The following is a 27,340-nucleotide window of genomic DNA, read 5'->3' as shown; positions in this document are numbered from 1 at the left end:
TTCAGGCAACATAATCTCGGCACAAAAAACAATATTGATCTATCTGCCTTCCAGCCAAAGAGAAATCAAGTTAGACAAAGGAAATTTAGGCAATAGGTTTAATGTGACTCCAACTGCAGCTGCAAAATGAACCTAATGTACCAACTCTCCTGCCCAAGCTCTCTGGTTTGCACCGGCTGCTCTTCTGGAAGGGTGCTCAGCAGGTGTTCCACCGGCATAGATACTTTAAATGGAAAAAGTCAGCTGCCCTCTGGTGTCCAAAGAATCCCACAGCCAGCAGGATGTGCTGGGAAGGGACGGCCAGGAGCACTGGCAGATTTGCAGGCACCCAGGCCACTCGCAGGCCAAGTGCCCGTGTGTCCCCGAGGGCAGAGCATGCAGTCTGCTGCCCTGCAGCCCAGCGAGGAAGCTCTGGCCTTGGATTCAGGGGCAGCCCACTCAGCACCCCCAGCTCATGGCTCTGCACGAACCCATATATGTACGTGTAAACTTAACCTCAGTTTATATGTGGTAAGAGTGGGGACATTAGGGCCAATATTTGTGCAAAATACATGTGGCTGTAACTGGAGGCCCTGATGTCTGTGTGCATGTGTCTTGGGTGAATGCCGATAGTCTATGCTTCAAGGATTAGGTGTGCAGTTAGCATAACAGAATAGGTACAGAGCCAGATCTAAAGGTGCGGATACTTGCTGTATACCCTCAGGGGATGGGAAGGGATCCTGAGCCCAAGTTGTGTAACTCCACCTGTCTCCCCTACCCCACATCCCCAGCTCCACATTCTACCCTACTCGGCTAGTGAGAGCTAAAACCTGGAACGTGGGACTCGCAGCTCAGAAAACAATGACTGCAGCAGAAGGCAAAAGCCACCACCTCTCCACTAGCCCTGCCCTTGCCACGCCCAGTAAGGAGCTGGATTATGTCTTCCTCACTTTTGTCTTCAGCTTCCTGCTGTGGTCCTTGTGACACGGCAGGGGTCCAATACACGGCTTTTAATGACTGGGTAAATGAATGTGGGAGGAGATAAACTGTAATCCAGACAAATGGAAAGTTCTGCATTTACTTACGAAGAATCAAGCAATTTTCTTTTTATCTTTCTACTGACAAAAATTTGACAGCATTTGATGTAAAAGAGACCAGGGACTAGATGGATGGTCTAGGGAAACGCTCACACAGGTATACAAGGATGTACACAGTGTCTGAAATAGTGAAAGACTGGAAACAACCTAAATGTCCATCAGCACAAGAATACATAATCAACAATCAATCAAATCATGCTATATTCATAAAACAGAACACATGCTACATTCAGACACACTATATTCATAAACTAGAATACAGTGGAAATGAATGAAACACCTACACATTCCAATACGGATAAGTGCTACAAACATACCATTGAGAAAGCTGAACAGTAATATATATGGTACAACACAACTCATATAAAGCTAAAAGGACACACACTATATATGTTGTGTGTATACTGTGCTTAGGGAGGCACCTGCACATACAGTACAAGGAGAAAGGAACGCATGGGAGTAATAAATATCAAATCCAGGAACTAAGGCAGTTACTGGGGGAAGGAAGGAGATGGACTTGGGAAGGTTAATACACAAGTGTTAACGGCATTATTCTTTGTAACTTTGGTTTATCTTAAATATTGCATCTTTTAAAAATGATGGACACTGTAAATTACTATCTGCTCAAGTGGACTTAAAAGAGTGATACAGAAAAACAACCATTTAGTATAATCCCAGTCATCGTAACAAACAGCAGAGAAGACCTACCTTACTGACTGAATAAATGTGATGATATGAGAACTTCACTCAGTTACTCACAGGTGGTCACTGTTTTTAACCTACAAGCAGCAATCTCATAAGGTATAGCCTAGAAAAGGTAAGAAAGGAAGTGCAAAGGGCTGCATTTAGTTATAAACCCAATCAGCCTCGCCTATTCCTGCTCTGGTGGTATTATGAGCAGAATCGGATCCAGTTCTGGGACTTGCATCTTTGCAGGATGTGGACAAATGTGTGCCAAGAGAAGAGGGAGCAGAAGCGTGGTCAGGATGTTGAGATTCTGCTAATCATGGAGATAAGGATCCATTGAGAGATGATCTGAGAACGCTTATCTGGTGATGAGATGGCTTATTGTGGCCAATGACTTTCTTCAGATGTTTGAGCAAATGATTGAAAGGATACACAGACTGTTCTATGAGAGTGAAGATACACTCTGCATAGCTCCGGGGGCCAAAATGCTAGGAGCTGGAAGGAGGTAATTTTTAACGCTACCAAAGTCAGAACATCCTAACAATTACAACCATCCCAGAAAGGACTGAACAGTTTGGTTAGGTAGTAAGTCCCCTTAAACCAGAGTAGTAAACAAGCAAGGCCAGAGAGAACTCTGCTTGGGGAGTTAACTGGACTTCATGAGCTCCAAAGTCTTCTCTCACACCACGAGAACCAGTGATTCTCAAACACGGGTGTGCATCAGAATCCCCTGGAGGGTTTGTGAAAACAGGCTGCTGGGCTTCACCCGCAGAGTTTCTGCGAAGGCACAGAATTTGTGTTTCTAAGAAACTCCCAGAGGATGCTGATGCTGCTGGCCCAGGGACCATACTTTGAGAACCTCTGCTTTAAAAAAAAAAAAAAAAAAAAAAAGGTAAACAGCTTACACTGAGGTTTTGAGTTTGTTTTTCTAATTCTGTTCAGGCCATTAAAAAAAGACTGCACTTCCCTAAATTACCTACTGCCTCCAAAGAGACTTCCACTGTGACCCTCTTCTGAAGGGAATAGTGCGTTTTCACAGGTACCTTCTCCAAAGGTCTTTGTAGGAAGCCACGGCTCTTCGCTATGCTTTAAGAATATAAGGACCCTGGGATTCTTTTCTGGTACTGATACTAAATTTCCTTTGATCCACTTTTGCTCCACCTTCTGTTCCCTCCATAAGCAAGAGCCCATGTTTTTAAGGTAACTTGCCAGAATCAGGAGTGAGTCTGGGATCAAAAAGCAGAGTTGTTTAACCCACAAAAGGATCCAATCTGGCTTAAGCTACATTCACGGCCAGGTCTGGCACGGCTACTGGCCAGTGACTCTGGAATGCATCTTTGTCGAGCACTGTTCTGGGGAAAAAGAAAGCAGAAGTGTCCAGAATTCTTTTTTTTTTTTTGATTTTAAATTCAGACGGGAAAATGTAAAATCTGGATCTTGAACCTGTTTCAGAAGCAAGTAAACAAAGCCCAACCAAAATTTTAAAATCACACATTTTTTCACTGGCCCAAGACAATTAGTATCTGGTCTACTCACTCGACAAATAATTACTGAGCTGCTATATATATTCCTGGCACAGTTTTGGGACCTAGGGATACAGCTGTATATAAGACAGGCAAATGCCAAAGACAGAAGCATTTATAATATATGCTGGGTAGAAAAAAAAATACAGAAGGTGCTTAGTTAGAAAAGGCTATGCCTTTCACACAACCACCTCCCCTTGGTGCTTATTTTTTTGCCCAAATCCTAATGCTTAAAATAAACTTGTTTACTCTGGCAAAGGCAAATCATCAATGATAGAATGGGTTACCATGACCTGTTCCTAAGCTGCTTGTCGTTTATAATTTGACCAAAAAAATTGCAGCTAATAATAGTGAAGTCCCTGGAAATCATTTCTAGTTCACTTGAAAGGTTCAGTTGCATAAGAACATGTTTAAATAAACAACCTGAAATCAATAGTGGTTAAAATTTTACCCTCATGTAATCAGCAAACTAGCTTTTTTTCATGCATAGTCCAAACCTTTTTTTTTTTTTTTTAAGCAAATGTCTCCTGAAGGTCACAAAATGGATCTTAGGTGGTTTGTTGAAACAGTTTCACTGCAAATAATTTTTCAAAGGAGTCAGCTCCGGAGGCATGTAAGAGTTCTGATTTAATGAGGTTATCTCAGCCAAAGGATCTATTGAAGCTTCTTAATTTTAGACATTCTTGGTGCAAATTGCAGGTGTGTAAGAAGCACAAGAGAGGGAGCTTTTCTATGAAACATAATTTTAGTAACTTTAAGTCATTACTGCAAGGACTTCTGAATCACAACTATGATTAATAATAGCTCTCACTTATTCGATCAGTTGACCACTGACTGTCACTGACTGGCTACTACTACTCAGCACCTACTGGACGCCAAGCACTACTGAACATTAGTTACATAGCAAGGCTGTCAGTTATTTTGTTTTTTACTTCATTTATTATTCCAAGCATTTTATCTACACTATCTTAAACACAACAATGCTATAATATAATGAAATAAACATCATTCCTATTTTTACAAATAAAAAGACTGAAATTCAGAAAAATTAAATAATATTACCAAGGTCACATCCAGTTAGGATGTGGCAGACACAGGGGGAATTTAACCTCAAAGTCTTTTGCTTTACACTGGGGTTCTGCTCCTGCCCTCAGCAGCTGAAATAGTGGGCTGAATCTTGTGTGGATTAGCAAAAGTCATTTATTCCTCAAGATGCTTTGCTATCGTTTGCCACAGAATTGTCATCATTACTGTAGAAACGTATGGGGACTACTATGCGATGGGTGCGCAGGAGCAGAACCTGGCCGAGCTTCACCTGACACCAAGCCACCTCCGCGAACACATGCAAGACAACACAGTGGAAAACCCTCCCATGAATCGTCTTTGTTTCCACCCACGCACCTGGTACGAGGTCTAGGTCTCCTTCCCCTCCTCCCACACAATGTGCACAGTGATGGTGTGGGCTTGGGGATTGGGAGAGGAGTGAGTTACAAACTCTCTTAGAAACAGGCATCAGAAGCAGAGTCTTCAAGCTGACCAGCGTGGACACGTAAAGACACGGCTGCGGTGCTGATGTGCCTGCGTGAGCGTGCGCTAGTACGTGTGCACACAGATGCTTCTTCCTTTGAGAGGGAGGATCATTGTGTACAAATTACTCATATGATACACGATGTGCAACTTCAAGGGAAAATGCCTGGTAGCCTCTGTGAAATAGTCACTGATAACCTACCTATTATAATAAGCCACAGTCATTGCTCTTTGCCAAAACTCACCCCACTCCTTATCTCTTCCTTTTCCCCATGTCCCACAATCCCCACCACCCAAAGATGAAACAGTCATTCTTCCCCTGCTTTGTTTCATACACAAGGCCCCCTCTAGAGTCCAGAGGGGCACTTTCGTAAGTGCAAGTCATTACTCTTCTCTGAATATAGTTAAATTCATTTCTATCGTCAATGAAAAAGGGAAGGAAATTAAGCAGGAAAGACGGCACAATGCTTTCATGAATGGTGTTTTCAAGGTCAAAGCCAGCTATAATTGAGTCAAAAGAATAATAAACGAAAATAACTGTGAGTGAAGTATGCCTGCTTTGCAAAATACAGTCCAGCCCAGAAGTCTTCATTAAATGTTCCAGTGCACACAATTTGTTAGCTGTGTGTTTGTGTGCTGGAGATTCTGTGAGGTACCCTGCAGCTCATAAATACTGAAAAGGGACAGTTGCCATAGTAACTAAGTGCTATTTAATGAATACAGGAAAATGGAAGCTCATAGGATAGTTTTAAATTGCCAGAACATGAGTTACTGCTGCTGCTATGGGCTTGCAAGTAACTTACATGCCATCTTCTCAAATAAGATTTTTAACAAGTTGCCCGATTTGACTGGTCTCTGTCTTGACCACGTGACACAAGATTCTGTCTAGATACCACATGAAAATCATACTCCTGATTTCGTCCTCCTGACCCTAAGTACCAAGATATCCTACAGAAATGGGCCAAACATTTAGCTAGGCAATGTGTCCTTAAATTTGAAGCATAGACCCAAGTAGTGACATAAGAACACACACCTCTGTCACAAGCAATAGACCCTGGCTCAATGGGCTGTCACGCTGAATACAGCCGTCTCTTTTTACTTCCAAAAGAGATGAATGCACCATATGCGCCAAATGCAGTTTGTTTTTATTGTGCAATGGCACAGAAGAGCTACTGCAGTTGATTTTTGCAGGAACTTTATACAGGCTGGTAACGTCTTAGGTATTCTTTCATCAAGATGTCCAAACCTTCTCTGTAGACTCCCTCTCCCAATTCTCTCTCGTCATCCATCACCACTTGTCAGATTCCTCACTCTGGAATCATCTGGCTTTTTAAAGGTTTAAAAGAAAAAACAAAAAAAAGCATCGCTGCACTGGCTTTTCTTTGCCCTGATCTCCCATTTTTAAGGTTACAGATTGTGTTGCGAGCATACTTACTTCTACATGCCATTAATAGGTAATGAGAATTTAAAAAAAAGGGAGGGGGGACATCTATGTACCATGGGGCCAAAAATCATTAGCAAATACATCCATCCTCCAGAGGATGGCTTGCTCTTGCATAACCAGCAGCTAGAATGGCCGGGTTCGGCCCCCTAGCTCAGTACGGGCCGTGGGCGCCCCCTGCAGGCTCTGGGGTGAAATGCACATTGCTCTCATTTGAGATACCAACTAGTCATTCTGGCAACTGCTTCTGCTAAAACCTTTCAGGAAATCTCGAAGGAAAATTCTGTCCAACCTCTCTCTATTTGTGTGGTCAGCCAGAAAGGCTTCACATTACCAGACCTGAGCTAATATTAACATCAGATAGGTAAAAAAAAAATCAGGTAGGTAAAATAAAAAGGAGTATCTTGCAAGGAAAAAAAAAACAAACCCTGTAGACATATCTACTTGTTCATTTGATTAAACAATGCTTCTCCACTAGATGAGCTCTGCTTAAAACTGCCTCTGTCCGTGATAAACAAAATTAAAACTGGAGAGAGGCAGCCCACGACCTCGTCATCCTCCCACTCCCTCCCACAGCCGAGCTGGTTCTCTCTGCCTCGTAATCCCTGACCTTAACTGCCTCCACCCAGACCCTTCCACCAATGCCTCCTGCGGGTTATCTCACCTCCACGTTTAACCTTGACTCTCAGCGCCAGAGTCTCATTTCCTCTCCTCTCTAATGTGTCCTAGGTCCTATGCCAACGGCTGTGCTGATACAACAAAGCTCTTTATTCTTTGAACTTCAATGGCATCTTGTTTCTGCCTCACGTGTGATATTCTTAACACATTCCTTCTGAGACTGAGACCATTTGACTTTATGATCTTATCTCCTCCCCATAGACTGTCAGCTTCCCAAAGGCAGGGCCTGACTCTTGTACAACCTTGCCCCTCGTGCCCAGCTCTCAGTGGGGCTCCTCGCTGAGTGAATGCCTGAGTGAAAGAACCAGGAAGCTAGCTCTCTGTGAACTTTATTTTCTCTCTTATCATAGGAGCTGCTTATAAAGCTAATATCAACCTCAAAAATGAACGGGACACGAGGAAAAGAAGACCCATGAAGGAGTTCTTCCTCGTCTCCTTGGGAAATCCTTTCTCCTTTGTTCATCTTCATTTATTTATTCTTTCAACAGTTATTTACTGATAACTTGCAAATACGTTAAAAGCGTGAAGGAAATGCTATTCTTCCTACTTTTCTTCTCACTGTAATTGTTGCCGAATAAAATCTTTCCAGTTTCCTTTACGCCATTTCTTTATTTTTCCCTAGCTTTCTGGAGATCTAATTGACGTACAGCATTGTGTAGGTTCAAGGTGTTGATTTGATACATTTACTATTGCAAGAGGATTACCACCATAGCGCCTCCATCACGTCACATAATTACCTTTTTTTTTTTTTTTTTTTTTTTTTGTGGTGAGAACATTTAAGATCTACTCTCTTAGCGACTTTCAACTACACGATACAGTTTAGGCCAAGTCTTAACCACATCAATCTTCCATGCAGTGTGGAAGCCTGTATTCTTCTCACCCCTTCAGCATTCATTGTGCTTCCATTCTATGCTGAACTGGGCTAGGCTCTGGGGATGTTGAATCAATTAAAACAGAAAACCAGAGCGTAATTTCCCACTCCTTAAGCGTGGGCTGTGAGGTGACTTCCTTCTAAAAAGCACAATATGAAAAGGGGAAGAAATGAGCAGTCGTTCAGTGAAGAAACCAGACACAGCTCAGCCAAGTCAGTAACAGTGAGAAGTCGTGTTAACAGCAGGCACCCCTGAAAGGATGTGATGAAAATAGTACTTGGCCTCTGTGGTCTTCCTCCCCAAACCCACAATCCCCAGGCTAGTAATGAGAGAAACATCAAATAATAATAATAATAATTAATAATAATAATAATAATAATAAAATGAGACATTCTACAAAATACCTGACCAGTACCCCTCAAAACTGTCAAGGTCATCAAAAAAAAAAGTCAGAGAAATTCTCACAGACCAAAGGAGTCTCAGGAAACATGATCACTACATGTAACGCGGGATCCCAGAATGGAAAAAGAATATCAGGCAAAAACTAAGAAGTCTCAATAAAGTACGGACTCTAGCTAATGAAAGCATATCAATACTGGTTCATTCGTTGTAACAAACATACCAGAGCAAAGCAAGACAATCATAACAGAAACCCAGTGTGGCGCATCCGGGAACTCTCTGTGCTCTCTCTGCAGCTTTTCTCTAAATCTAAAACTACTCTGAAATAAAATGTATATTTGAAAAAAATAGAATTAGACTTCAAGAATGTTAATGAGGGAGAGAAACAGAGAATAAAGACCGGCACACAGTGTGGTTAGCGGGTGTGCAGCATTCAGGAGAACCAGTCTGCAAGGCGAGGGGAGCGGACTGTCCCGGAGGTCAGGCAGTGGCTGAGGACAGTGGGAAGCGATGGATGATGTATGGACAGTTAGCGAAGGCTAAAAATATTGTCGCGCACCAGAAAGGTCCTCTTTGAGGTCATTGGCATCAATTTTGGTCAGAACAGCCAGCCCAGATGAGCAACTTTCTCATAACAGGCAGGCAAGAAGAGGAAAAAGCTGGTGCTATGATCGACCTAAAGTATAAGGTATCAGCATCCCGTTTCTATAAAATTCTCTCTTTTGATGTGAACCGTGGTAAACGCACTTTCTCCTTGTTCGAATATGTACTCCTTTTCAAAGGTGAGGGAGAAACAAAAACACTTCCCTGAGTGACGACCATCCGGTCTGATTCCTGGCAGTGTGGAGAGCCAAGGGAAGGCCATTCCCTGTGGCTCTTCTTTCTAACCCTACACCCGGGCATCCCAGCGGTACCCAGTCTTACGAGTCTCCCCGGCTTTTGTAATGTCTAAGGACGACACCAGCTCAGGTGTAAAGCATTGTCTTCCCTAGACAACTGGACAAAGAAAAATGACCTGAACTCAAGGTCGTGAATAATTCACTTCCTGTATTTACCACACATATTGTTGCTTGGAGGATATTTATAGGCTGTGATTATGTCTCTTTGAGTCATGTTCTTAGACTATGCAAATTTAGACCACTCTCTCACAAGTGTTAGCTACTGATCTCTGTACCATTCTTCGTCCTTCCTTTCCTAGTCAGTTGTTTAAGAATAGCCCATAAAGATCCAGATGTTTAGTTCTTATTTTTTCCTAAGATCTATATATTACCTGCTTAATTTCCCTTATCTGCAGTCTAAGAATAACCAACTTAAGGTCAAGCTGAAAAGCCTCTGTGCTTTTAAGTTTCCTTCTATCCCTTTCTCTCATTAGTTCTCTAGCATTTCTTATATAATACTTACCCTTTACTTTATAACAGTAATGATAATAGGAAATTAAATATTTGCACGTTTATATATTTGTCCTTTGGGGTAAAGATACATATTGGCATTGAATGATCAGTGCTAAGTCTTCTCTATCGATGTCTGCTTATTATGTACAGCTAAGCGCTAAGCATAATGAAGACCAGCACAGCCTGAGAGCCTGCAGGTCCAGGCCCAGCTCATCAAAGCCCAGCAGAAGGACCCAGGAATGTCATTTAATGTCTCTGTCCACTCGTTCATATGTCAAATGAGATACTAACAATTTTTATGCCTACTTCATAAGGGTTTGATTAGAATCACAAGAGAACTGTGAGGACGTGTTACATGAAGACAGGGTATGTATCATGATGGTTAGTTTATGTTTTTCCAGTTTAGCTGGTCTCATTCTTTGCAGTCCATTTTCATTTTTAGGTGTGCTCAGCTCTTTTGCCTGTGTAACCAGGGAGGCAGAGGAACTATACAGTTCTAATTCTCTGACCTTCAGATTCTTTTAAAAAACTGGAAGCTTTTTTTTTGTTTTGTTTTCCATTTCTTTTTTTAATGTCCTTTTGAAACATGGAGAAATGTTATCTCAACTTGGCAGGATACAGTGAAATGATCTAGCCAGCCCCCTTTGGGTTTCTTTGACTTATCTACATTTTGCTTCTCCAATTGTTTAAGAATTTTGTCTATGCCACCGTCAGAATTTTTTGCAGTATCATTACTCATCTTTCTCAGTGTGAAAACTGCAGAATGTGAGGAACAAGAGAGAAGAGGCGGCTGGAGAGGAGGCTTCAGAGAAGAATGAATCTGGAAGAATACAGGCAAACCTCGGAGACACTGCAGGTTGGGTGTCAGAACACATCAAGAAAGTGAGTATCACAATAAACCAAGTCACGTGAATTCTTTGGTTTCCCAAAGTATATAAAAGTTATGTTTACACTATACCGTTGTTTATTAAGTGTGCAACAGTGCTATGTCTAAAAACAATGTACATATCTTAATTTAAAATTACTTTATTGCTAAAAAATGCCAACCATCATCTGAGCCTTTAGCAAAGCCTTAATTGTTTTTGCTGATGGACAGTCTAGCCTCGATCATCATGGCTGCTGACTGATCATGGTGGTGGTTGCTGAAGGCTAGGGTGGCAGTTTCTTAAAATAAGATGACAATTAAGTTTGCCGTATTGATTGACTCTTCTTTTCGCAGTTTCTCTGTAGCATGCAATGCTGTTTGATAACATTTTACCCATAGTAGAACTTTAAAAATTGGAGTCAATCCTCTGAAACCCTGCCTCTGTCACATCAACTAAGTGTATGTCATATTCTAAATCCTTTGTTGTCATTTCAACAATCTTCATAGCATCTTCACCAGGAGCAGATTTCATCTCAAGAAACCATTTACTTTTTTTTTTAATTTAACTTTATTTTAATTACTTTTTAAAAACTGAAGTACAGTTGATTTACAATGTTATGTTAGTTTCAGGTGTACAGCACAGTGATTCAATTATACACACACATACATACGTATGTATATTCTTTTTCAGATTCTTTTCCATTATAGTTTATTATAAGATATTGAATATAGTTCTCTGTGCTATACAGTAGGTCCTTGTGTTTATCTATTTAATATATAGTACTTTGTACCTGCTAATCCCAAACTCCTAATTTATCCCTCTCCACCCTTTCCCTTTGGTAACCATAACTTTGTTTTCTATGTCTGTAAGTCTGTTTCTGTTTTGTAAATAGGTTCATTTGTATTATTTTTTAGATTCCACATATAAGTGATATCATATGATATTTGTCTTTGTCTGACTTACTTCACTTGTATGATAATCCCTAGGTCCACCCATGTTGCTGCAAATGGCATTAGTCCATTCTTTTTTATGGCTGAGTAGTATTCCATTGTATAAATATACCACAACTTCTTTATCCAGTCACCTGTTGATGGACATTTAGGTTGTTTCCATGTCTTGGCTATTGTATATAGTGCTACTGTGAACATTGGGGTGAATGTGTGTTTTTGAATTAGTGTTTTCTCTGGATATATGCCCAGGAGTGGGATTGCTGGATAATATGGTAATTCTATTTTTAGTTTTTGAAGGAACCTCCATACTATTTTCCACAGTGGCTGCACCAATTTACATTCCCACCAACAGTGCTCCACACCCTCTCCAGAATTTATTATTAGTAGACTTTTTTAATGATGACCATACTGACTAGTGTGAGGGAGGTGATACCTGTAGTTTTTATTTGCATTTATCTAACGATTAGTGATGCTGAGCATCTTTTCATGTGTCTGTTGCCCATCTGTGGAGAAATGTCTACTTAGGTCTTCTGTCCATTTTTTCATTGGGCTGTTTGATTTTGTTAATGAGGTGTATGAGCTGTTTGTATGTTTTAGAAATTAAGCCCTTGTCAGTCATATCATTGGCAAATATTTTCTCCCAGTCTGTAGGTTGTCTTTTCATTTTGTTTGTGGAAGAAACCACTTTCTTTGCTCATCCATAAGAAGCAACTTCTCATCCATGAAAGTTTTCTCATGAGATTGCAACAATTCATTTGCATCTTCAGGCTCCATTTCTAGTTCTCGTGCTATTTCCACCACATCTGCAGTTACATCCTCCACTGAGAAACTGAACCCCTCAAAGTCATCCATCAGGGTTGGAATCAACTTTTTCCAAACTTCTGTCAATATTGATATTTTGACTTCTTCCTGTGAATCACCAATGTTCTTAATGGCATCAAGAATGGTGAATCCTTCCCAAGAGGTTTTCAATTTACCTTGCCCAGATCCATCAGAGGAATCACAACCTATGGCAGCGACAGCCTTACGAAATGTATTTCTTAAATAATAAAACTTGAAGGTCAAAATGACTCTTTGATCAAATGATCTCTGATGGCCTGCAGAATGGATGTTGTGCGAGCAGCATGAAAACAACATGATGTCACTGTCTGTCTCCATTGGAGCTCACGGGTGACCAGGTACAGTCAGTGAGCAGTCATATTTTGAAAGGAATATTTTTTTTTCTGAGAAATAGGTCTCAACAGTGGGCTGAAAATGTTCAGTAAACAGATGTGCTGCCATCCAGTCTTTGTTGTTCCAGTTGTAGAGTAGAGGCAGAGTAGATTTAGCATAATTCTTCAGGGCCCTAGGATTATTGGAATGGTAAATGAACTTTGTCTTCAACTTAAAGTCACCAGCTGGATTAGCCCCTAACAAGAGAGTCAGCCTGTCCTTTGATGTTTTGAAGCCAGGCATTGACTTCTCCTCTCTTAACTATGAAAGTCCTAGATGGCATCTTCTTCCAATAGGTGTTCTGTCTACATTGAAAATCTCTTGTTTGGTGTAGCCTCCTTCATGAATGATCTGAGCCAGATCTTCTGCATGACTTGCAGCAGCTTCTATATCAGCATTTGCTGCTGCACCTTGCATTTGATGTCATGGAGACGACTTCCCTCTTGAAACCTCATGCACCAACCTCTGCTAGCTCCAAACTTTTCTTCTGCAGCTTCCTCACCTTCTCCACCTTCAGCTGGCTAGAGTCCTGCTCTGGATAAGGCTTTGGCTTAAGGGAATGCTGTGGCTGATTTGACCTTCTATTTAGACTACTCAAACTCTCTTCATATCAGCAATACCAACAGTTTTGCTTCATACCAGCAAAACTTTCTCATCGTGCTTGTGCTCACTGGAGTAGCACTTTTAATTTCCTTCAAGAACTTTTTTTTTGTACTCACAACTTGGCTAACTGTCTGGTGCAAGAGGCCTAGCTTTCAGCCTGTCTTGCCTTCTAACTGCCTTCCTCACCGAGCTTAATCATTTCTAGTTTTTGATTTAAAGTGAGAGACATGTGACTCTTCCTTTCACTTGAACACTTAGAGGCCACTGTAGAGCTATTAATTGGCCTAATTTCAATACTGTTGTGTCTCAGGGAATAGGGAGGCCTGAAGAGAGGGAGAGAGATGGGGGAACGACTGTTTGGTGGAGCAGTCAGAACACGCGCAACATTTATCGATTAAGTTCACCGTCTTACATGGGCATGGTTCATGGTGCCCCAAAACAATTACAATAGTAACATCAAAGGTCACTAATCACCAGAGCCAACGTAATAATAATGAAAAGGTTTGGGACACTGCAAGAATTACCAAAATATGACACAGAGTAAGCAAATACTGTTGGAAAAAAAGGCGCTGAAAGACTTGCTCCACGCAGGATTGCCGCAAACCCTCAATTTGTTACAAACACAGAATCTGCGAAGTGCAATAAAACAAGGAAGGTATGCCTGTGTAGACTTTTACTTACTACAATAAAAAACCTAATAGACTCTGAATTAATGCCTATTCAATGAAGGTAGAAGGTCTTATTGTATCCCTGTTTACACACGTACATGTGCATGCACACACACGCACACACACAAATGTTAAAGTGTGTGGGATTCTCTCCATTACAACTGCAGAGTTTATGAGAAACACAAATCAGGATGCAGGTGTTGTCCATGCCAGCATCCTAGGAGGGGAAATTAACAAAGCTTCAGCCTCTACTGAATGCTTTTCTAAGTTGGCGGAATTGGCCAAACCTGCAATATTAACATAGAATTATGGAAATTGGAAACAAAAAGCTGGAGTCTGCTGGGAATGACAGGCTCAGGATGAACTCAGCTGGAAAATCTGGGTAACTAAAAGTGACATTCTTTGTGCTGGAATTTTTCTCTCTGAAAGCTTTCAAAAGGCTGTAATTATTTCGAGTTCTCAATGCAGCCCTTTTCAAACTAAGCCTTTCTTTTTCTTCATTGCCCTGTATCTTTCCTCCATCTGAACACAGATGTTTGCCAGGCACGGAAGTGGGAAATTCATATTGGTTTTATACATATATGCATTTCCAGGGAATGGTAAACAACACAATTTTTGCATCTTCTATGCCAAGGAAAACAAAAGAACGTTTGTACATCCAGGCTTTATCTTGTGCACAGGCTCAAAATACCTGAGCACAACTAAATAAATCACCTAATAAGAAATGGCTGATCAAGGCCAATGATAATTTCTTTGCAGGCTAGTGCTTCTTCTCCATGGGAAAACCATGGATACAAAAACTTAGACTTACCTTGTGGCTTTTGGGTCCCAGATCACAATGTCAGCATCTGACCCTACAGCAATTCTTCCTTTTCTTGGGTAGAGATTAAAGATTTTAGCCGCATTTGTGCTGGTAACTGCTACAAATCGGTTCTCATCCATTTTGCCACTGTGCTGTAAAACAAGTCAAGGGAGAAAATGCATTTATTTTAATGGTAAAATACTAAAAAACTTCCATCAATAAAAGTATGAGATTGTCTCTCTTAGAACCAAATACAACCACACCTAATTTCTTAAATTGTGGAGCCAAACACATCTGTGGAGACTGGTGAGTCTTAATCATAATGATAATGATGGAGATAATGGGGTAATATATGGAAGCCTGAAGATAACTTTTCAAAAACCTGTCAGCTTAAAAAAAACCCGTCATTGATTTTTCCCATTCTTCCCAGAATCATACAAACAACTGTTAAATGCTGGTAACAATATTTCCAATTCTTGTTGAAATTTTACCACCATCACCTACAACATTTATGATCTGGCTTATTTATTTGCAGAGCTTAGATTTAAGAGATGATCATGTAGACATCAGATGGAATATTACAGAATTAAAATAAGACAGACCTTTAAATCAGGTGACAATGCTTTTAGAAAGAGGAAAAATCAACTAAGAGGTTCAACTTTCTGCTACTGAAATTTACATGAACCAACAGTCATGGACAATCTATTATTGCAAGAGATTTTAATATGGACAAATTGTGGAGGCATGTGATGCCTCTAAAATGATTTTTTTAATGTTGGGAGTTTATCCCTATGTACATTTAAATAGCAAGAGCATCCTAAAGATTTATTTATTTATCAAAGGGTCCCTGTTCCAAAAAAGCATTGAGAACCATGTCCTAAAAGTAATATTCCCATTAATAAACCATTTAATGTTTCAGAAAATAACACGGTTTCCTATAAGTTATTAAGAAGTATTTGATCACCTTAAAGCCATTTATACACTTTATATATTATGAAAATCTGCTGTAATGAAGTTATTTGTAATAACACAAGTTCAAAGGGAAAGGCTGAACCATTAAAGTCTCAGCAAAGAGAAAGAGGAAGTCTTCTGCGATAATTAGAATTAGGGTAGAAGTAAAAGGGGGTGAAAAGGACAGTTACCAGAAGATAGAGCTATAGTGGTGTTTTGAATATCCTTTTATGTAAATTAATTGTTCCAACATCATCTTACAAGTAATGGAGAAAATTAAAGGGTTTTAGAGAGGAAAGTAGCATGAACAGATCTTCATTTCTGAAAGTCAACTCTGATACTGGAGTATAGAATAGATTGTAGTAAGCCAGAGAGCGGAGGCAGGGGCCCCAGCTGGGAGACTACTGCAAGAGTCTAAACAAGAGATGGGCCTCAAGCTAGAGTGGTAGACACAAAGGTGGAAACAAGGAGGCATTTTGGAAATAAAATTGACAAGACTTGGTAAATAGAGTTAGAAGTAAGTGATATGTGCAGGGGATTCTGAGGTGGGAGATGGGATTCATGTGTCATCTGGGGGAGGGGGCTCTGCAAGATGGGTGAGGACAGCACGACAGTGGGGACTGCAGATCTAACTGGGCAGGTCTCCCCTGCTGTCTTTACAGCTACACCTGGCAGCTGGCTGGACAGGTTCACATATGAACATTTAGCTACTTGATTCTTCTCCATCCTCAGGGAGAAATTTTTTTTATTGAAGTACAGTCAGTTTACAATGTTGTGTCAATTTCTGGTGTACAGCATAATCAGGGAGAAATTTTTAAATCATGGAAATGTTTTTAAAAAATCTCTTTTTCTAGACTTTGGATTATTATTATATGACCTCATACACCAGTTTTTAAAACTTGATATTCAAAAGTTCTCAAAAAGGGACATCTACATTTTTGTATGAAATGGAGTTATGAACATAATAAAAATCCTTCATGTATTTTCAATCTTTCCAAGTATTTATACCAGTGACACATGAGTAACTGGGATTCAAAAATATGAGAAATCAAGCAGAACGGCTGTTACATTTCCAAGAGTTCAAGAATAATCCTTTTGGTACCCGATCTAAATTTATCCCCTAATGTCTGCATCCTGGTCCAATGCATCCTCTAAGCTGAACCACGCAGAGAAGAAAATTATTTCTTATCATCATCTTGAGGGATAGCGTGGTGGTGGTGGTGCTGTTGTAGCCCCAGTCTCTGCTCGAGTGAAAACAGTCAAAATGCTTCTTTATGAAGGTTTTTTGGTGCTCTAGTCCTAAAATGGGCCAGATCCTAGCTGAAAGATTAAGTAAAACAGTCTGGATCCTGTGACACTCACCACGCCTTTTTCCCATATTACTGACATCCGGTCCTCGACACCATTTACTCCATTGGGAATCTTGGTAAAATCATCCTTCCCGAGAGCTTTCTGGCAGGTGTTGAAAGTGCAGTGGTCAGTCCCAGCTGTGGTCAGGTCATCACTGTAAGAGAAACGCATGAGAGCAATGGTGGTGAGGAGACAGAATACGTCAGGAGGCAACCACCCTCACCTCCCCTGATCTCCTGACACTGTTCTCCACTGAAAGTCAGAAGACGGCAGTGGACAAGGAGCAGCTTTTCCAAGTACCTATTTCACACAAGCTTGTTGCTATTCTAGGAAACGCTTTGCAAAATAATACTCTTCCAAGAAGAATGAAGTGGGATCATACTTAGGTCAGAAAGAGTGGGTTCTAGGCTCCATCAGTGACTGTTTCTGTGATTATGAGTTTGTCCCATGCTCAGTTTCTCAACTAGAAGTTGGTAATTATATATACTTGAAGACAGTTATTCAGGATCACTGGCAATAACGTAAGTGAAAATTTCTTGTGAGTGCAGTCCTACACAAAGATGAACCACGCTGATCTGCAGGGACAGAGGCAGCCCCTGGCCAAATGGCAAAGCTGTGATGAGCAGAGGTGAGCCTGGCTGGGGACGCTGATGTCACCAGGGACAGGAATCCTGCTTTGACTTGTGTATAATCCCGGGGACAGACAAGTCTGAAGGAGAAGAGAAGCTGAAAGGAAATGGCAAATAAACTCCTGTGCAGGCTGCTGTGAAAAGCTCTTTGTAACTTGGATCTGAGTATCAGTGAATGGGGAATGACGGGGTGCCCATGAGCAGTGTCTTTCTATTTCTTAAGAAGAGTTATTACAAAGTCCCAGAAAGTTGCATTTCTGAAGTGAGTCTGGATGACCTGTCATAAGGGTAACCTCCTTGAGGGCAGGATTTTGCCTTTCACCCCTGCAGTGGCTCAGCCCTAGATCACGACCTACTGCTCCTATACAGCAGGCACACTGGTTCCTGGGTTATGTCAGCACAGAAAAACATTCAAGAATATTCTGAATGATGAAATAATAAGGCCTAATGAAGAGACCTGGCTCTAGGCAACAAGAGATGGAAAAGACAATGAAAAAAATCAGAAGAGAGTAAAATTTCATTAAAGGGATCTGATTTCCCTGTGGCCAGGAGAGATTTTTGACACATCATAACATAATTAGCTAATGCTTTTGGGGCTCCAGATGAGGGAGTCCCCAGGACTTGTCAGGTCAAGTAGAACAGAATACTGGGAGGTCAGTGGAAGGTCCAGACAGCAGGACAGGCTCTTCTACACTCAAACCTGAGATTCATACAGCATCATTATTTTGCCAAAACACTTCACCATCATCTGCCAAGTGATTACTTAGCCAAGAGATTCATGAGGAAGTCAGGCGTGGAAGGGTCGGGTCGCAGGGGTGGACCCATGACGTGGTGGGCTGCGTGGTGCCATTCTCTACTCCAGTAGTGCGTGCCATCAGTGCCCAGGCTCGCTGCTATGGGCTCTCCATAGACCACCTTCCCTGGAAAGTTCAAAGGAACCATTCAGCACCTCAATTTGCCTTTAAGGGAGCCGTTTGACAAACACATAAATATTAGTCTTCTCTCTTCAAGCAAAGGATAATGGGAATCCTAGACTATAATTTATGCTTGTGAACAGGATTTAAAAATAAAAACGATGGAGCATTTATTATGTTCCAGTCAATGTGCACTGCATGTTGTGGTAGATGGTCATACCCACCTGCTGCTATCAGGCTCGGCCACATGGCTTACTTTGGCCAATTAAATAAGAATAGAAGTGACACGTGCTCCTTCCACGCAGAAGCTGTTAAAGCCACAGTGAGTCTTCCCTCTGTTGTGAGACCCACAGAAGCCACTTCTTCAGTTGTGTCTCCCAATGAAGAGAATATGGAGCAGAGGCAGAGCCAATCCATGATGGGCATGAGTGTGAATCAGAGATACATCTCTGCAGTTGTGAGCCACTGAGATTCTAGATTCATTTGTTACTGCAGCATGGCCTAGCGAAAGCTGACTGATACATGTGCCAGTCTAATGGAATCTTCTCAAAATCCCTATCTGGGAAATGCTATTATTACCTCCATTAAAAGATGAGGATAAGGCTTATAGGGCTAAATAATTTCTGTACAGTTACATCACATGCACTCAACATAGATGGAGTGGAGGAGTTGGATTTGAATCCAGGCACTTTGACTCCAGTGGTCTTAACTTCTATGCTGTACTCTGATGACAATGATCATATGGCTGTATGGAGTTTGACCACACTATAACTCTGTTACAAATAGATTGATAATCTTTTCACACCCTCAAGGAAAAAAACCTCCTCCAAAAACGTGTGTTAAATAAAAGAACACTCAGATAATAAAATTGTAGCCAGAAATGCATATTTATAAAATCATGCAAATGAGGCCATCAAAAGCACACAATGTTAGAAAAGTTAATAGCGCATAGTGAATTTGAATTTAAAATCAGAATCCTATCTCTGATTAGCATTTGTCAGCGTAAGAGATGCACTGGCATCAACCTGATCATAGCCAGGTAGTCATGAAGGAGAGTGCACAGAAAAGGGTACCAAATTAGTTCACTCTGGTCAACCAGATGCCCAATTTTAGTTAAAATCCTGACATACAACTGAAAAAAACTGATTTCCTCAGAGAGCACTGACAGTGGATGGCCACCAGCTGCCTGAGTCATATTAAATTGGAATGTAGCGCCTTACCATCTCACAGACCATTACTCCCCCAAATCAGCCACCTTCCTCCAGCTAGCCAAGGAGCTGAAAAACCATGAAAGCAGGGCTGCGCGAAGCCTCACAAACTTTGCCTTCCAAGTATCAAACTATGGTCAATAAAAGTTATGCTCCCAGAACTTAGCCACTGCTAAGATCCTTCACTCTCACGATATACACACAACTAGGCAAATCCCACCCACTCTGTCCTGTTCCCAGAAAAGAGGAAATGCCATTAGAATCTCCTTCTAGTGTAGAGAACAAGAAGCAATCACTTTTAACGTGAACTAAGAGGTCATGTACTATTTCCTGGAGAGAGAACAGGACAGACACGGTATTTTATTTGCAGGCACGAAGAGACCTTCTTGTTCTGGGAGAACTTCTTACAGGTGCTTGAACAACAAGAAACTCAGATCGCTTTACAAGTTGCCAACTCAGGATGTTTCGTGGCGCTTCATCACAGAGGAAAGATTCTTATCACAAGTTCTGTTCAGTCATTGGGCCCATCAAGGTGGTATGGGAATACGGTTCCAAAAGTTCTCCAAATTTAATATCTCTCCAGAAAAATAAGAAGTGTCAGAATCTACCAGCAGTCTGCCAGGACTGTTCTGAAGCCAAAGGACAGATCATTTCCTTGGGAGGGCTTAGCACCTTTAAAGTGTGACAGGTCACTTTTTGGGTATAGACAGCAAGCTCTTTCTGGGCTGTTTTTCAGCTGTCTCCTCATTAAGCAACTGTAAATATTTAAAAAATGAAAAAGCAAGAATTCATAACTATTCTTCCTCGTATTGCACAATGGTTCTAAAGTATTTTCAAAGGACAAAACAGCACGTAGAAGGTAAAAAGGGGACAGAAAACGAGGTGCCTGGATAATTCACACACTGAAGAATCAAACTGGATGATTCAGCATAATGGTGGTTTCTATTAGACTTGTGCCAAAAATAAAGTAATAATAAATATAGCTAACATATGTATAGCCACTCTAGAGTTGGCAAATACAGTGCGAAGGTCATGTATCTTATTTGACCTTCATGGCAACCAGTATACTGGTTTGACAGATAAGAAACTGACACTCAATGAGACTAATTTGTCCATCACGCAGGGATAGTTTAAGTGGTACATCAGAATTAGAATCCTACTATACTGATATCATGTCATACATATGCACTAAGTTACCAGGAAAAGTGTCATTCTTCATTTCTTGGTAAAGAGCATGTATTTTAAAAAGTCAACTATAAGCTATTTGCAGACGCGGCTAAGGAATTTTCCAAATTCACTTACGGTTTCATTTACTACCCTTAGAGGTTGGTAACGAAAAGTGCCGTACCTGTCCTAGTCTGATGCTGTCCTGATCACACTTGAGATCAGACGGTTTCAACAACTCTTGGGAGATAGTACTTCTTCACTACTAATCTCCTCCCACTGTCTCAGTGAGTGTCACAATTCGTTGTAACCTGTCTCCTCATACATTTTCTCTCCTTCTTTTTCCATCCTTTGGCTCAAAACCAAAAAAGAATCTGCATTATGAGGCAATCTCCCACTTAGAGGAGTTCTGCCCTCTAAGAGATGCTAAAGATCTCCAACTAAAGAAACAAGTCAGACCAACCCAAACTCCTCTCCAACCACCGACCAGACAACCCATCGTTTGTTAAATGAAAGTGATAGAGCAGGTGTTAATATCTGGTCTGGATTTGGGAGTAGCATTTAATCAAGTCATGGAATCTGTTAGAAAAGGCTGAAAGATGCAGAGAGTATGCCCAGGAGTAGAAGTACTGGCTGCCAAACAGAAAGCCAAATACTTGCATAAAAGTAATTTTCCCCAGCTAGAAGGAGAGAGTAGAACCTTCCCGGGCTTTGTTTAGATTAAAAATATTACATCTACAAAGAAAGAAAATAACGGAGGAGGAAAATACATAGAAGCAGTATAATAAAGTAGATCACACAGATTTAGGTTCAAATCCTGATTTTGCTACTTTTTAGTTGGTGACTTTCTGCAAGATGAGTCATTGCTCCCAGTCTCAGTTTTTCTCATCTATGCAATGGGATCATAATGTCCCTTTAGTGCAGCAATTTTGTGAGGCTTAACTACACTAATGTATATAAAAGTACTTCTTAGCATCTTTCTGGGACCCTGGAGTCACTTTATGTTATGGGCTGAATTGTGTCCCTCGTCAAAATTCAAATGTTAAAGTACTAACCCCCAGTATCTCAGAATATGACTGTATTTGGAGATACGGCACTTTAAAGAGGTAATTAAGTTAAAATGAGGTGTTAGGGTAAGCTTTAATTCAGCATAACTGGGGTCCTTAAAGAAGAGGAAATTTGGACATAGACACACATAGAGGGAAGACAATGTGAAGACACAGGGAAGAGACAGTCATTACAAACCACCGAGAAGGATCTAGAACACATCCTTCCCTCAGTGCCCACAGAAATAACCAATGGCACCAACACTTAGGTTTAGAACTTCTAGTCTCCAGAACTATAATAAAATTAAGTTGTTCTGTGATCCTCTGATATAGCACAGCAAACAAATACATTCCACAAATATTTGTTTCCTTATGGGTACACAATTTTTTTTAACATTTTAAAATGGGCAGTTTTAAACTGCTTTGCAATTGGACATAAGGTAAGTCATCTTGCTCTGAATTTAAAGGACAAGGGGTGCTCAGATGTTCATGTGCAAGAAAGAAAAGGAAAAGGCTGAGATTCAACTGCACCTTGACTTAGCGCACATTCATCCTTTCTTAGGAACAGGACTGGTTACCAAGCATCGGCTCAGCGAACCTATGTAAGTGAGATTCGGTTTACTCTTAGCACTAACAAGTAGTGGTCAGCGCAAACACACGGGCAGAGACTGGCCTCTGTGTGGACCTTTCTCCCCTTTGTCCCCAAACACAAGAGGAGTATGTAGGAAGCAGAGTTTAAATAAAATGGAAAACAGGACATCTAAATCCCTCTGTAAGAGAAATTTGTATTTTACAGTAAGAAACCTAGACAGCAAAGCTTTCTACAATAAGGAAAACTAAAACGAAAAAACCAAATCAAATCAAACCAAAACAAATCAAACAAACAAACAATTTAAACCACAATGTAGACCAACTCACTGCAAGCTACTTGAGAACCAAAATTATCTTAATCATCTTTGCAAATCCAACGCCAAGAGAACAGTGCCTAACATGTATCTGGTGTCCAATAACAGGAAACTTAAAAAAAAAAAAACACTGAAAATTTCAGTCATTAATTGGCAAACAAATTAAAACAGATATATGCCGAGCAGAGTATCAAGTAACTTGCTGAGAGAAATCTCCACTATTCTAAGTAAAGCATCAGAAAAATAGTAAAGCCATGTGTGTCCAAGTTCTATTGGGAGGTGGGAAGGAGAGGTGAACCATATGGTTTTTAAAATGCTATTAATAATTCCGTATGTTAATATGTGGCAGAAAAGGAACACATATAAGCAAAGCTACTCAAACCAAAATAAAAAGTATCTCTGTCACTGAAGCAAATGACACACACTGACACATATACCATTTGGACAAAGACTGGAGTACAGTGAGTGAAAGAGATCCAAGAGTGGGCAGACGAGAACTTCTATATGAGATACAATTACAGCTGGTTTGTCCAAATTTATACTTGGGGTGAGGAGCAAGGGAGGTAGATTCGGCTTCTGGAAGAAAAAGATAACACTCTAGCCTTCTGATTCCCCTCCCTCATTTTTGCAGAAGTGGCCTCTCACAGGAAGGATGGGAACTAACCTAGTTCTAGTTACTCAACTTAGATTAACCAAGACTTGAAATAAGCATGAAATTGAAATTCCTTGCCAACTGTCAAAGGCAGCTCAGCTTTCAGTGGCTTGCACGTGAGAGTTTCATTCTTTCTCTTGTAACCTGCTTTTCACCCTTTATTGCGGGCGCTGAACGCTAAAAGGAAACATCAAGGTATGAACAAAGGGACACTGCAGGCTTTGAATTAAAGTTCACGGACTGTCTGCATTCCTGTCTTTTCCTTCCCAGTTCACATCAAAACCCTGGGGAAGATGTACAAAAGATCAACAAAATCCAAATCTGTGCTCGGAAGGAAAGTGGAACCATGGCTGGGCAGACGTTTGGACAGGTTGCACGAAGACAGAAAGCACATGGGACGGCAATGCTTACAAAGCAAAGCAGAGGCAGCTACAGCCTGGACTCAAAGGAGTAGAGGGTCATGAGAAACATTCTTCAGGGGTGGGAAGGGCAGTTAAAGTGAGGGGCAGGGGGTGAGTTGGGGCACTTAGCACCTATTTGTTCCCACCTCTGCCTGGGGAAACAGAGCTTTCTGTGGCAGCATTGATGCTACAGAGTGAAGCTCTCACACCTAAAACTGAAGCTCACCAGTGACCACGTCCACTTACATTCACAAAGCTCGTGGTCTGTGCTCTCTTTTGGGGACAGGGCCTACTCAGGAAACAGATCTCCACAGCAGCAGAGGAAATCCACACCCGCTCCCTGCTCTAACCACGTGGACTGTCCAGTCATGAATAGGGACAGCCTAGGTTCACCGGACACTTGGAAAAAAGACAAATAATATAAAATAAGGGCCAAGATGTTAAAAAAAAAATGAAAATTTGACTCAGTAAGAAATAGAGGTAATCCAGGAAACAGAATACTGTTTGAAAAAAATCTCCATTAGTATTCTAATGGGATCAAAAAGATAATGCATCCATTGAAAGAAAAAAATTAAAAAGTAAGCAACTGTGGGGGAAAAAAGGGCTATCAGAGAACAAGTGTTTTCTTGGAGATAAAAATATGATTACCAAAACAAAAGTTTATTAGAACGGCAGAAGAAGTAAACAAAACACTTTCCTAAAATGTAGAGCAAAATTCAAAGTTTTTCTTTTAAAGGTGAAAACAGTTAAAAGACATGGAGGATTAATTCAAGAGATCTCACAGGGGAGTCCCAAGAGAGGAACAGAGAAAATTAATATGAAAGAAATAACAGAAGAAAAATATTCAGAACCAGAGATCAGTCTTCAGATCGAAACAGGCCTGAACAGGAAGGTGAATTTTTAAAAAGCCTACCGCTAAACATAATCTTGTAACACGTCTGGGCTTCTAACACGAACAGAAAATACAGAAATCTTGCAGATGGTGAAAAAGTGACAAAAGGCTATGAATTCTGTTGGCATTTGCCTATTCATCAGTAACATTAGATGCCAGAAGAGAACGAAATGGTGCCCTTATAACTCAGAGGGAAGTAATTCTGAACCTAGAATTCTATGCCCATTCAAGTTGCAAACAAGCTTGAGGACAAGACATCAGAAAATTCACCTTCCAATACTTTTCAAAAATTACATGAGAATCTTCAAAGTAATTCAAGAAAAGCAGGGAGATGGGAACCAAGAAACAGTATATCCAACCTAGGATGCCTTGAAAAGAAATCTGTGGATGACATTCTCTACAGCTTGGAAAGTATACAAATAAAGCAGAAAGTCAAAAGATTCTCCTCCTTTTAAAAAAAAAAAATCTCTGCAAGAAGAGCTGATTCAATTCAATAAAAGCTAATTCCATTCAATAGACGGTATGAGGCAGAAGCTGGAAAATCTTCACGATATGGTAGACAGCACACGTTTCTTTTCTGAACCTATTTTAAAAAGAGCTAATTGGAAAAATTCCAAGCCAAAAAAAACCACAAAAACCCAACTTTACAAGATGATAATGGTCTAAATATGTATTGAACTAAAATAAGGCATTCTTTTAATCTCATAGGAGCATAGGAAACCCACTTCACCTTGACACTTGGCAACTGCTTCTCCAAGAGTTCTTTTGAATAACATTAGCTTTCACTCCCAAGTTAGTGATGTAAATTTCTCTGAGGTTCTCTTCTCATGAACTGTTTCTACCAAGAAGAACAGTTCCTCAGTCTTACATTGCAACAGTTCTAAATTTTAGACTTAACCCATAGACAAAGCATGGAAGACCTAATTACAGTTATAGAGCCAGCCGAAAATGCTGTAGTCCCTGTCCACATAAAGGCAGCAATAGCACAGCTGACAGAACTCAGGAGGAGGCAGAGAGGGTAAATTCCTTTTCAACTTACTAGAGAATAAAGAGACCCCACAAAGAAAGAAAATAGCCAAAACACATAAATGGCACTTCAAGTAAATTATCTAAAGTGACATTTATTATTAACTAAACTCAGGAGGTAAGAGGTAAGATTTATGTAAGCTGGATTGCTCTTTTTCAATGCTCAGAGTCAAGAGATACTGTAGAAAATTTGTAAGTCATTACTTACAGATTTATGGCTTAGAATTTTGGAGGAAACCACCAAAAAAACTAAAAATAGATGTGGTTAAACACTGCCCATTCCAAGGACTGGGCTAAGGGAGATAGAGCATGTTTACTTTTCATTTAATACATTCTTAATCATTTCCATTTCTGGCATTTTTTTTTATAACAATGATTAAAAATAACAAAATGATGATAATATTTTAAATAAATGTTTTAAAATGTAAGGCCAATAAACAAAACCAATTAAATATAAACTTGATATCTGCATTTCCCAGCTCTGGAAACTGATTTCTTCTTGAACAGAGTGGAGAGTAATAAAAAAAAAAAAAAAAAGTGGGCTTTGAGGTTAGATAGACTTGAATTCCAGGTTTAGCACTTACTTGTAAAGTGATCTGGGGCTTAATTTACCAAACTTTCCCAAGCCTCAATTTCATCAGTCACAAAACACTGGTAAAATTTAGCTTGAAGCATTGTTATGACAATTTAAAAAGATAATGTATATTACAATGCATTGAAGAGATAACACATAATAAAACTTGAAATGAGATAAGATATATTAAAATATGTGCCGAGTACATATGAAGCACTCAACAAAGTTGGTTGTTATAATCATTAACCCTCAAGTTGCTATCTTCTGGGTACATACTTGGCAATTCGACAATAAAATGTAATAATAGCATTGCATTTCTAGGCAACTACAACAGAGACAATGAATAAATGGACATCTTTTGTGCCTCCTGAGGCAGTGGTTCTCACACTATAACGTGCAGTTCTAGTTATAAGGGCACGTTCTCTTTCAGTGCCACTGGGATGGCGCCCAAGGGTCTACATTTCTAACGAGCTCTCAGGGGATGTTGATGCTGTAGTCCAGGGACCACACTCTGAGTGACAAGGTCCTGGATGACGGAGTGGGCTGGTAGAGGTATTTACAGACAAAAAATGTTCACATTCTACATCTGTGAGGCTGAACTGTTTCTTACTTAAACAAGATAACAACGAATAGATGTGTATTGCTCTTTTACGTTCACGAATTATGTCAGATAATAAAGGAGTGCCGGGCAGCTGGATATTCTGTGAAATGTCACAGTGCCCACCAGCTCCTCACGTACTCCAGGACTCCCCACCGACCTGCCCCTGGACTGGATGATGCAGCCACTGTGTGACTAGTTTGACACGGCTTATGTCCAGCCCTCCCTCTGCTCCCTTCAGGTTCCTGTTCAGGTTCCTCAGGCAGGAGGTCACACGCCAGCAGCAGGAAACCCCCTGGTGCTAATTTATTCCAGACCTCTGCTGCCTCTGGCCA

The 27,340-nt window shown here is 40.5% G+C and overlaps 1 protein-coding gene across 2 annotated transcripts in view; it reads right to left on the bottom strand.

The window, feature by feature from the left end:
- The window catches only part of DPYS (dihydropyrimidinase), an 81,675-nt gene that overhangs the window by 29,912 nt on the left and 24,423 nt on the right, over positions 1-27,340 (bottom strand). For both annotated transcript variants that reach the window (XM_032467764.1, XM_032467765.1), the window contains exons 5-7: positions 18,389-18,545; positions 17,009-17,150; positions 14,705-14,847 (exon numbers count right to left, since the gene is read on the bottom strand). In XM_032467764.1, the coding sequence (XP_032323655.1) occupies positions 14,705-14,847; positions 17,009-17,150; positions 18,389-18,545 (442 nt within the window). The remainder of the gene's footprint in view (positions 1-14,704; positions 14,848-17,008; positions 17,151-18,388; positions 18,546-27,340) is intronic.

The sequence above is a fragment of the Camelus ferus genome, chromosome 25 (genome assembly GCF_009834535.1).
Source record: "Camelus ferus isolate YT-003-E chromosome 25, BCGSAC_Cfer_1.0, whole genome shotgun sequence".
Lineage (NCBI taxonomy): Eukaryota > Metazoa > Chordata > Mammalia > Artiodactyla > Camelidae > Camelus > Camelus ferus.
Note: the sequence above shows the minus strand (reverse complement) of the source record. Positions and strands in the feature narration are given on the sequence as shown.